Here is a 12,975-nt window from a genome sequence, read left to right on the forward strand (position 1 = left end):
CAGATTTGAGATATGATGTTCTCTTCCCTGCTAGGACTTAGTTACCTCTCAGTGACAATTTTGTCTCTTCACATTCTAGCTTATGCATATTACCCAAGTAAAACTCCTTCTTCACTCCTACCCTCAAGGACCCTGGAACCTCTGACTTGGAACTGTTCCCACTTGTCTCACTCCAGCCATACAAAAGTCCTTACATTTCCTAAGTAAGTCATGCTCTCTCTTTCTTCAGCACCTTAATATACACTGTTCTCTTCCTAGAATAATTCTCCTCCTTCTTTACAAGCTTATTTCTCCTACTTCAAGTCTCAGGTCAAGTATCACCTTCTGGAAAGCCTATACTGACTGCCTTTGGAATTACATGCCCCTTGTTAATGCTTTCATAGTGCATTTTGCACACTTTGATGATGCACTTGCTACACTCTACTGGCACTGCTTACTGCCTACCATCCCCACAGGTCATAGGCCAAGGGCAAGATATCTCCAAATCCCTAGTGATTTTACATGTCAGGTTTTCAATAAATATTGATTTTTACATGTCAGGTTTTCAATAAATATTTGTTGAATGAATGACAAGGTAGAATTATACATACTTTACTGACTTCAAAAAATAAATTCAACAATCTTACATTAAAATTTATAAAAGATACTAAGAAGTAAAACTGAAGGACATCTACTTCCAGCAACATGGCAGAGCTAAGAAGGACCCCCCCACACACACACAGAAAAACCTACAAATTATATATAAAGTCATACACCAAAAATCTGATATAAAACTGAGTTGAAAGGAAGAAAAGGAGGGTGGGAAATCTCCATGCCAGGAACAAATTGGGAACTAAAAGCTGGAGCAGTGAGTGTCTAAGTTTATGTCCCAGGAACTCTGGGGATCTTATGGGAACCTGATAATGGCTGGGGGCTTGAGTTTTAATACAGAGACTGGAGATGAGACTTAGATGCACACGAGGTGCAGAGCAGGCTTTCAGGCCATCTGGGTAAAAGTGGGATCAGGATAGCTGCACCCAGTCCAGAGGGTAAGGGAGCAGGTCTCCACCAGGGCTGACACCCTGGGAGCACCAGCAAAATCCTCTAGAGGGAAGGGTCTAGGTGAGAAGGGTTTCTATTTTGTTAAAAAAAAATCTCTGAAGAAAAACTTTCAGTTAAACAAAACTAAATCAAAACACCAAAAGAAATGATCTGCTGAGTGAGACACAATATAGTCAGGAGATTCTCATGTCCCAAATATCCTGATCACAATAGTCAAGAAGATTCTCATCTCCCGAATATCTAAGAGAAAAACCTTTAAAAAGATCATAAATAGTATGTTTAAAATATCTAAAGATTTTCCAAAAGACACTTTGAAAAAAATTACAAATTGGAGAACACCAAATAAAACTTCCAAGAATGGTAAGGATAGTGTTTGAAATTTAAAATACATTCAATAAGTAAGAGAGTATATTAAATACAGCTGGAGAGAATTGGTTAACTGAAGAAAGTTCAGAGGAAATTATTTAAAATGTATCAAAAAGAGATAAAGAAAGGGGAAAATGTGAAGAAGATAAACAAAGACTAAAATGAGAGGGTCCCAAGTATATGTTTAGTAAGCATTGCAGAAGAAGAGACTAGAAAAAAATGCAAAAGAGGTAATATCTGAAAAAATAATGGTTAAGAACTTTCCAGAAATGAAGAAATTATGCTCAGATTTGAGAATCACAGTGATCCCCAAGTGTACCATTCTGAAAAGCATTTTGACAACAGATAATAAAATTGAAGGTATGCATTCCTAATGACCCAGCAATCCCTCTTCTGGATATACACTTGGAGAGTGTCTCAGACACATGGATAAGGAGTCATGTATGAGAGGGTTCACTGAAGCACTTTTTGTAATGCAAAAAATTTGAAGTTAAACTGTCCATCTGTCCAGTAATAGATAAACCGTGGATTTTTTTCTTATGATGAAATACCACAAGCAAAATAATAAATCCTAGCTACACATATAAACATGTTGAAATACATATTTATATAGATAAATGTTGAAAGATGCTTATATAGAGAAATATAAAAAAGAAAATTTCAGAAGGACAAGTATTATGTACCTTATATATAAATTTTAAATATATCAAGAAAAATATCTGTGTACAAATATAGTGAAAATATAAACATATGCATGGAAATGTTCATATCAACTTCAGGGTAATGATTAACTTTGGTGGAGAAAAACAGGGGACAGGATTAGGGCAGGGTTAATTATAGTTCTTTTTATAAAGGAGATATGTGAAGGCAATATGGCAAAATATTATCACCAGGTAAGTTTTGGTGGGATTTATGATAAACTACCTTCTATATATTTTTGAAATATTTTAAAATAGAGTTTAAAAGTTAAACCTATGTCCTAAGACAATTAGAACAAGAGCAAAGGAGAAGAAATTTCATAGGTGTTAATCTTGAATAATGTCAGAAGAGTCACAGTTAGCATGTGGACCTTCCACAAGTCATTTAATCCTTCAGCCTGTTTCTCTCATCTCAGGTTCCTGGAATAAGTTATCACAACTAAGCTCTAATTTACCTGTGAAACGTACTGTTAATCAAAGCAAAAAGGCAAATAGACTGTGTTTTTTGTTCTCATTATTGGATAAAAAGGAACACAGATTCAAGTAAAAATAGAGATTATTTTTCTGTTACTGAATTTTCATGAATACTGGAAAACAATTCTGCATGGATTTTTCTCATTCCTGTACAGATTGGGTCTTCTGAGCAAAGGATATTGTTGAATAGCAACCAGCCTTGGAAGGAAGAGGAAATCTCTGGATAAGTATAAACCTAAGACATGTCACAGGGCACTAAAGATAAAGCCCTCTCCTCCTTTCCCTCCAGAGACATTTACTTCTCTCTTTCTCTCTCTCTTCCCTTCACCACCACCCCCTGTGACACCAGGGGGTGTGTGCAGTTGTGCAGTTTATAGGGTTGCTGGTGTGTCTGCAGTTGTGCAGACACACCAGCAACCCTATAAAAAGCCAAATCTCCTCATTTCAGGGTTCTTCTCCTGTGATACAGCTTACTATGTGCATGCACAGGTAACATCTGGCTCTAATCCCATTGCCCTGTGGGAACTGAGGTGAGGAAAACTGACACAAGACAATGTTCTGGTCACTGCTTTTGCTGTGAACAATAAACAACCTGCGTCTCTGCCACAAGGGTCTTGTGTGGTCTGTCAGTGTGTGTGTGTGTATTTGTGTAACCGTGGCAGGCTATCTTGTTAGCTTGTATATAATGTAAAAATCTCAGACCCTTTACAGTTCTGATTTAGCAAAGAGGAGCAAAAAAAAAAAAGACTCTGAACAATACAATGAAAAATGTCTTTAAACATGATTTTCTAGTAAATACAGAAATAGTCTCCAAGGGACACTTCATATACAATCCTCTGTAAAAACTATGGGTCTCATGATGTAAGGAAAGAAATGTTGAGGCACAACATTAGATTCAGAAAGATATTTCAGTGGGAATTTAAAATAATGTGGTTCAGCTATGTTTCTTTTTGATGATCTAAAGATGCAGGGATAAGGTTTATTAGTACTTCGACAATCCAATGGATAACAAACACAAACCATTTTTTACTTTCTAAAACATCAGATATTATAAGAGAGTCATTTAAAAATGCCGTCCTAGGCAGTCCATAGTTGAAATATCCGATGCTTTCTGGAAGTGTCAAAATCTTTGATTAGAGAGATTTCTGCATAATGAATATTTTGTTAATTTTTGCCATCCCATCCATCATCCATTTTCTCATCTAGAAACAACTCAGGTTTTTGTTTGTGGATTCATCCTTTCCCCTCTCTCAGGTCAAGTGGTGTGGATGGAGCTCCACCTCCATTCTGGGAGTGCAGCAGGTAACTGAGTCCTAGGCCAATCAGCGATTCCCCTTTCCCTGGTTCAGCGGTAAGCCATTCTCTACGAGAGAACCTCGGGCTTGGCCAGGAAGGTTGGGTCGAAGACTCTCACTCTCTTCTGCTATAACTCCACCTGAAAGGATGAAGCTCTGAAAGAGCTGCAAATCATCTTCTGACCATGAGAGACAGGTCAGTCTGAGAATGGAGTCAACCCTGAGAAAGCAATGCCAGGCGACAGAAAGAGAAAGGATCCTGAAGGCATCATTTGAGTATCTGTTCCAGCAATGCCTGAAAACTTAACGAGTCTGGACTGTTCAGCTACTTGAACTAGTACATCTCCTCTTTGGCGTAACTCAGTTTGAGCCAGGTTTTCTCTCCCTCCAACAAAGGAGTTAAATTTATTCACTCTGGGGATCAGATGCCAGATTTGCAAGACCCCAAATCTTTTGTAACATTCAGAATGCTCTGAAAAATGTCCAGATTGAAAAGTCCAGAGTTCTGTGACATAAAATTTAGAAAAAAAAACTTAGTTTGAAAGAGTTTTAAGAATTGTCATCCTTTAACAAAGGCTCATTGAAGCAATGTAGAACACATATAATTTGAAATATACCTGGATGTTGAGAGGTCTAACAAAATGAGTTTATAGTTAAATATATTCAATATGTTATGTCAATTAAGGGTTGTTTTGGAAACTCAGGTTATGGGGAAAATGAAACAAAACATTTATTTTTAAGGTTTGTTGTAGGATTTTAGGTTTGACATAAGAGGTAATCCATATGCTTATATTTAGGATGAACTATTTGAAATTGACAGTTTCATAGAGCTCAATTAAATAACAAGGTAAAAAAGAAAGTCCACATTACTTCCTCTTTTAGATTTATTTAAACCAGAGTATATACACTATCTTTTAAAAAGGGCTAACCATTCATTTCTCTTCTCCAACTATTCTTGTTTTATATGTAAAATAACCAAATGTGTTACATTTTTTATTTTTTAAATCTTACAACTTCAAAAGTTTCTATTAAAAGGCTTTGTACTTTGTGCATATGCAATATTGACTTACCTGCACATTATATAGGGGTTGCTTTGGTGCATTAACTTCCCTCAGCAGATGATGAGCTATGTCCCTTAACTCAACAAGTCTACAGACAAGCTGAGGCTGCAGGAGTTCGGCCACTGATTTGGAGGATCTGGATATGCTGTGTAATCCTTGAATTAATGTTCCCCGGTTGATCTTCGCTAAAGCAATGGCCATTCTGATTTTTGATGTTTTCTGCATGGGTTCTCTTCTCTGGAAAATAAGCCTTTGAAAAGTGACTGATGTGTGATTATCCAGAGAATTACTAACATTTACTTTAAGCAGAGATGACATACCACTTAATCATCTCTGGGTGTGGTCCCATGCATATACTCAATGTTTAATAATTATATCCCACCCTCTACAAAACTCATTGACCCCACCATGTATTTGAAATCTTTATATGAATATGTGAATTTTTCCATAGGATAACTATCCAGAATTTAAGTTACTATTGTAAACATAAATTTTTCATTTTTCTCTCTAGGTTTATTTATTTTTTGCATTGATTTTTAGGAGCTTTTTTCAAAAATACACAATTCTTATTCAAATATTATTCACTGTTTAAATTATGCAACCAATAATTCTTATTCAAAGCTTACAAATATTTTCCCAGGTTACTTTCAAAATTTTAAATGATAAAATGATACAGCACACATACATAATGCATAAAACAAATACCCTATATACTAATCAACAAACTTAGGAAACTTTTACTTCTAAAAACTTTGTAACTTCTGTGAGCATTCTGATAGAAAAAACTTGTGACATTACTGAAACACATAAAATGTAGTTCTTTCTACAGGGAAATTACTTACAATGTGGTCAGACTGCATTCCAGGCAACAAGCAAGTATAGTTTCCATTATTCATTTAAATAATGTTATGGGCTTTTTTTTTTTTGGCATTTTAGTATAAGCAACTTAGAATCTCTATTCGTTGAGTCAAAATATATAAGCATAAAACAAACATCTTTTAACTGCATTTTTGGTTCCACAATGAACATTATATATTTGTCTAAGAGCTATTATGCTATATATTTAAAATGCCTCAAATTTTATCCTGAAGTAACAATTCTATTATTGTTGCCTTTGCCCTCAAAGTTCAGTCTTCTCTTACTGGTCAGCATTTGCCGCTGGAGATAAACAAAACTGCTCTAGCCTGTCAGTGAGGACATATTTCTGCAGCATCTGGTGTCCCTGTTGTGTGGTTTAACCTGTTAACTTTACTGAAAAAGTCCCATTAGCTCACTGTGCTCTTCACCCTGCTAGTTTATACTGACAGAATGCAACCCGAACTGCATGCTGCTACAACTGCTACACTTCCAAGCCATTCTATTTATTTTTATTTTTATTTTATTCTATAACAGTTGCCCCAGTTTTTCTGCCTTGGTCCTCCTCCATCCAGTCCACCTCCAACACCCACAGTCAATCCCCATACTGCTGTCCATGTCCGTGGGTCATTCATACATGTTCTTGATTAGTCCCTTCCCCTTCCTTCCAACATTATCCCCCTACCCCGTCTCCACTGGCCACAGTCAGTCTGTTCCATGTTTCCATGCCTACGGTTCTATTTTACTTGTTAATTTATTTTGTTCATCAGATACCTCTTATAAGTGAGATCATATGGTATTTGTCTTTCACCTACTAGCTTATTTCACTTAGCATAATACTCTCCAGTTCCATCTATGCTGTTGTGAAAAGTAGGAGTTCCTTCTTTCCTTCTGCTGTGTAGTATTCCATTGCATAAATGTACCAGAGTTTTTTGATCCATTCATTTACTAATGGGCACTTAGGCTGTTTCTAGCCCTTGGCTATTGTAAAGAACACTGCTATGAACATAGGGCTGCAGAAGTTCTTTTGAATTGGTGTTTCAGGATACTAAGGGTATATTCCCAGCAGTGGGATCACTGGGTCAAAAGGCCATTCCATTTTTAGTTTTTTGAGGAAATTCCATAGTGCTTTCTAGAGTGGCTGCACCAATATACATTCCTACCAACAGTGCAAAAGTGTTCCCTTTTCTCGACATCCTCACCAGCACTTGTTGGTTTTTGATTTATTGAGGAAAGCCATTCTGACAGGGGTGAGATGATATCTCTTTGTGGTTTTAATTTGCATCTCTCTGATGACTAGTGATGTTGAGCATCTTTTCCTATGTCTATGTGTCTTCTTGTGTCTCCTCCTTGGAGAAATGTCTGTTCATGTCTCTTGCCCATTTTTAATTAGATTGTTTGTCTTCCTGGTGTTGAGTCATATGAGTTCTTTATATATTTTGGAGATTAAACCCTTTTCTGTTGTCTCATTGGCAAATATATTTCCCCATATAGTCAGTTCCCTTTTCATTTTGATGATTGTTTCTTTAGCTGTGCAGAAGCTTTTTAATTTGAGGTAGTCCCATTTGTTTATTTTTTCTTTACTTACCTTACCACAGGAGATATGTCAGCAAAAATGCTGCTACATAGGATATCTGAAAATTTTTTTTAAAACTTTATTTTTAGACAGAGGGGAAAGGGAGTGAGGAAGGGAGGGAGAGAAATATCAGTGTGTGGTTGCCTCTCACACCCCCTCCCCTCAACTGAGACCTAGCCCACAACCCAGGCATGTGCCCTGACTGGGAATCAAACCTGGGACCCTTTGGTTTGCAAGCCAGCACTCAATCCATTGAGCCTCAGAAGCCAGGACTGGATTTCTAAAATTTTACTGCCTTAGTTTTCTGCTGGAAATTTTATGGTATTTAAGTCTTTTATCCTTTTTGAGTTTATTCTGGTGTATGATATAAGTTGGTGGTGTAGTTTCATTTTTTTGCATGTACCAGTTCAGTTCTCCCAACACCATTTATTGAAGAGGCTTTTTATGCTCCTGCCCCCTTTGTCAAATATTTATTGATCATAGACACATGAGTTTATTTCTGGGCTCTCTATTCTGTTCCATTGATCTATGTGTTTGTTCTTATGCCAGTACCACACTGTTTTGATTATAGTGACCTTGTAGTATACTTTTATATCAGTTACTATGATCTCTCCAACTTTTTTCTTCTCTCTCAAGATTGCTGAAGCTATTCAGGGTCGTTTTTGGTTCCATATAAATTTTTGGCATATTTGTCCTCGATCAGTGAAATATGTCATTGGTATTTTAGTTGGAGTTATGTTAGATCTATAGATTATTTTGGGTAGTCTGGGCATTTTAATGAAGTTAATTATTTTACTCCATGAATACAGTTCATACTTCCATTTATATGCTTCCATTTACCTTCCTCAATTTCTTTCTTCAGTGTTCTATAGTTTCCCAAGTACAGGTGTTTTATATCCTTAGTTAAATTTATTTCTAGGCACTTTATTTGTCTTGTTGCTATATAGCAAGTGGGATTTGTTTTCCTAGTTTCTCTTTCTGATAGTTCATTGTTGGTGTACAAAACTAGCAATGATTTCTGAATATTGACTTTGTATTGCACTACTTTGGCAAATTCACGTATTAGGTTCAGTAGTTTTTTGGTGAATCCTATAAGGTTTTCTATGTACACCATCATGTCATCTGCAAATAATGACAGTTTTGCTTCCTCCTTTCCAATTTGGTTGCCTTTTATTTCTTCTTCTTGTCTAATTGCTATGGCTAGAACTTCCAGTACTATGTTGAATAAGAGTTGTAAAAGCAGATACCCTTCTCTTGTTCCTGATCTTAAGGGAAAAGCTTTTTGTCTTTGGCCCATTGAGTATGAGGTTGGCAGTAGCCCACTTTTCTGTTTTTATCATAAATTGGTACTGGATTTTATCAAGTGCTTTTTTAGCATTTATGGATATGATCGTGTGGTTTTTGTCCTTCATTTTGTTGGTATGTTATATTATGTTTACTGATTTGCAAATATTGTACCATCCTTGCATCCCTGAGATAAATCCCACTTGATCATGGTGTATGATCTTCTTAATACATAGCTTGTTCTGGATTGCCAATATTTTGTTGAGAATTTTAGCATCTATGATCATTAGAGATATTGGCCTGTAATTTTCTTTCTTTGTTGTGTCTTTACCTGGGTTTGGAATTAGGATAATACTGGCCTCTTAAAAAAAAGAGTTTTGGAGTCTTTCTTCCTGCTTGAATTTTTTGGAATAGTTTGAGAAGGAGAGGAGTTAGTTCTTCTTTGAATATTTGGTGAAATTTGCCTGTGAAGCCATCTGATCAAGGGCTTTTGTGTGCTGGGAGTTTTTTTTTTTTTATTACTGTTTCAATTTCACTAGTTGTTATCAGTCTATTTAGGCTTTCTACTTTGTCTTGATTCAGTTTTGGAAGATTGTATGTTTCTAAAAATTTATCCGTTTTGCCTAGGCTGTCCAATTTCTTATGATGTTCATAGTAATTTCTTACAATCCTTTGTATTTCTGTGATATCAGTGTTATTTTTCTATCATTTCTGATTTTATTTTGGTCTTGTTTTTTCTTGATGAGTGTGGTTAAAGGTTTATCAATTTTATCTTTTCAAAGAACCAGCTCCTGGATTCATTGATCATTTGATCAATTTCTCCATGTCATTTTAGTCTCTATGTCATTTATTTCTGCTCTGATCTTATTTCCTTCCTTCTACTTGCTCTGGGTTTGTTTGTTGTTCCTCTAGTTCTTTTAGATGTAGGGTTAGGTTGTTTGAGATTTTTCTATCTTCTTTAGGTAGCCTTGTATCACTATAAACTTCCCTCTCAGGACTGCCTTTGCTGTCCAATAGGTTTTAGGTTGTTTTATGTTCATTTTCATTTGTTTCCAATACTGTTTGATTTCTTCCTTGATCTCATTGTTATCCCACTCACTATTTAATAGCATGTTATTCAGTGTCCATGTATTTGTATGTTTTTGAGTTTTCCTTGAGGTTGGTTTCTAGTTTCAAGACATTGTGATCCAAGAAGACACTTGTTATGATCTCAATTTTCTTGAGTTTGTTGAGGCTTGCTTTCTGCCCTACCATGTGGTCTATCTTTGAAAATCTGTATGTATTTGAAAGAATGTATATTTTGCTTCTTTTGAGTGAAATGTTCTGTAAATATCAATTAAGTCCAGTGGATCTAGGGTATTGTTCAATACCTCAATATCCTTATTGATTTTTTTGTTTGGATGTTCTATCCGTTGTTGACAATAGAGTGTTAAAATTCCCTATGATGATTGTATTACTGTCAATCTCCTTCTTAGAGACCTCCAAGATTTTCCTTATATATTTAGATCTCCTATGTAGGGTGCATATATGAAGTCTGTCCAGAAAGTACCCAGCCATATAATATGAAAAATAAAGACATTTACTGAAGAAGATACAAGATACAAGAAACATCGGATATAGGACAATGATGCCTCAGTCCCCTTCATTATAGGCACCTTGGTACCTCATACAGTTCTCCCTATCTCCATCAGCTGGGCCCTTATATTTTCCTGAATCTCATCAGTGGCCTGAAATCTCTTCCCTTTCAAAGAAGACTTTAGTTTTGGGAAAAGCCCAAAGTTGCAGGGTGCCAAAGCTGGGCTGTAGGAGGCCTGAGTCACACAGGTGATTTGATGTTTCAACAAAAACCTCTGCACAAGACATGATACATGAGTGGGTGGGTTGTCATGATGGAGCTGTCAATCACCAGTTGCCCATAGCTGCAGCCTTCTGAATCACTGGAATAGTTTCCAAGGAGGAATGTTTAAGTATAATGCAAAATTTGATGCAGATGTGTTGCTCTACTCACTCAGTCATTTTGAATGTGACAGCCACATAGTACACATGCTCACTTGATGGTGTCTACCACCCCCACTGACTAGTACAGTGAAGTTGTCATTGTTCATGCATGTGCATTCCAGTACACTCTCCCTGGCTTCCAGGTTAAATTGATGTCGCACAAACTCTTTGCATTCTATTAACAATAGCTGGAATTTTTTTGGGTAGACCTCATATGTTTACAAGGATTATATACTCTTGTTGGACTATTCCCTTCCATATTATACAGTGACCTTCTTTGTCTCTTGTTATGGCCTTTGTTTTGAAGTCTATTTTGTCTGATATAAGTATTGCTGCCCCAGCTTTTTTTTTCATGTCAGTTTCCCAAGCCATTTCAGAACACAGCAATCATTACAAGTAGTTATATGGTAGCAAAATAGCACAAGGTACAATCACTTGATATTATCATCTACTCTGGCTGCAAGCATACCCACACTGGGGGAGAGAAACCACATTGTCTGCAGTATCCAAAGCTCCTGCACATTCAGATTCAATTTCTCTTGTGACCTTATGCTTTGCTGCACTCAGGGCCCAGGGCAGGCTACCCCAAAATACCCCACAATGGCATACTGTTTATTGTGAATTGAAGTTACTTAAGAAATAGCTAATGCAAGAACTCTGACCTCTCTCTCTGTGTGTTTGCCTAAAAGCAGGAGATAAATCTCTAATGTGAAAGGTCTATCCTTGCACCTAGCGTCTAATGAGAGACATCTTTATCACCACAGTTAGGGAATCAGGGCTAAGGAATGTGCATAAACAAACTTTGTCATTTTTTCTTTGTACTAATTAACTACTCAAGCTTGAACTTCAGTTAGATTCCTAATAAGCACCCAAGTCTAAGTTCCTTTATCCTGTTAATTCTTCACAAATCTATTGTTTGTCTAAAAGGTGTAAAAAGCTACCTACATCAATAATTTCTCTGAGTATCATTTATGATCTGTATGCATGCATTAAATTGGTTTTTCTCCTGTTAATCTGGTTTCATGCCAATTTTATTATTAGTCCCATCATAAGAACTCAAGAGCAGCAAAGGAAGGAATTTCCCCTCCCCAACACTGCTCTGACTCTTCCTCCCAACTCCTCCTCAAGGTGGAGCAGCTAGACTAAGTTTGGTGTTGCTTCTTATTACAATTTACTGTGCTTCCTCTCATTACAATTTATAACCATAAGGTGAGGGCCATTGTGTGAAGGCAAATGGACTGGGATATGCACCAGTTCCACCCCTACTCAAACCCCTCTCCATGGTCATTCAGTGTTGTGGGAACCCTTCAGACTTGCAGTTGGAAAACATTAACGTTCTGCAGTTTTTCTTATATTATAAGTTTCTTTACAAAATCTTGGTGATCTTTACATGTTGGTCTATATTTACTGGTCAATGTGTATTTCTATTAATCAGTCTTGATTAATTCACCCAAACACTATACTAGATTGATCCATTCAACTTTCTTCTCTTTTACAAAATTATCTTTCTAAATTTTAATCTCTGTACAAAAATAAGTTTATTTGTAATTGATAATCTGTTAATCAGAACTTTCCTGTAAAGCTCACATAATTTTTGTTGAGCAAAATATAGCATTTATTACACACAATATTTTTTAAAAATTGAAGTGTATATTACATTGATGCTTTAGTGCATTTTTTTATTGGCTTTCTCCTTTTGGTATCATCATGAATTTGTGCCTTTTTCCAACAGACTTGCCTATCCTTTTTTATTTTTATTAAAGGGAGGGAGAGAAACATCAACGTGTGGTTGCCTCTCATGCACCCGCCACTCAGGACTTGGCCTGCAACCCAGGCATGTGCCCTAGACTGGGAATTGAACCAGTTAACCCTCTGGTTCACAGGCCAGCACCCAGTCCTCTGAGCTGCACCAAACAGGGCTTACCTGTTCTTAATTACCTGCATTTGATGTATATAATGCACAACCATGTTTTTGGTCCAAATTTCAGGAAAAAAATCTTTTGTTTTAATTTTCTGATTCAATTTTTTTATATATAAAACCAGTGATCATATTCCAGGGTATTATTTTCCATACATATATTGTTACTACTTTCTAGAGTTACACTTTTAGTGCATAAGCATAAATAAAAGAATTAAAAGCACTTATATAGATACAGAATTAGTACTACCCATGTATAATGTGCATCCTTATTTTTCTCTCAAAAATTTGGGGAAAAAGTCCATTTTACAAGGCAAAATACAGTAATATCTTCTTTGTTTCCTTTAATGCTCATATGTTACAATTTAATGACTGTGATTCCCTCCAGAGTTTTTAAAAGCTTTCTTTT

The 12,975-nt window shown here is 36.2% G+C and overlaps 2 protein-coding genes across 7 annotated transcripts in view; one reads left to right on the top strand and one right to left on the bottom strand.

Moving 5' to 3' along the window:
• Window positions 1-12,975, top strand: part of RFESD (Rieske Fe-S domain containing) — a 44,086-nt gene that overhangs the window by 24,772 nt on the left and 6,339 nt on the right. The window lies entirely within an intron of this gene.
• The window catches only part of SPATA9 (spermatogenesis associated 9), a 51,938-nt gene that overhangs the window by 12,295 nt on the left and 26,668 nt on the right, over window positions 1-12,975 (bottom strand). For all 3 annotated transcript variants that reach the window (XM_036020561.1, XM_028532553.2, XM_036020562.1), the window contains one exon: window positions 4,945-5,172. In XM_036020561.1, the coding sequence (XP_035876454.1) occupies window positions 4,945-5,172 (228 nt within the window). The remainder of the gene's footprint in view (window positions 1-4,944; window positions 5,173-12,975) is intronic.

This window comes from Phyllostomus discolor, chromosome 3 (assembly GCF_004126475.2).
Source record: "Phyllostomus discolor isolate MPI-MPIP mPhyDis1 chromosome 3, mPhyDis1.pri.v3, whole genome shotgun sequence".
NCBI lineage: Eukaryota > Metazoa > Chordata > Mammalia > Chiroptera > Phyllostomidae > Phyllostomus > Phyllostomus discolor.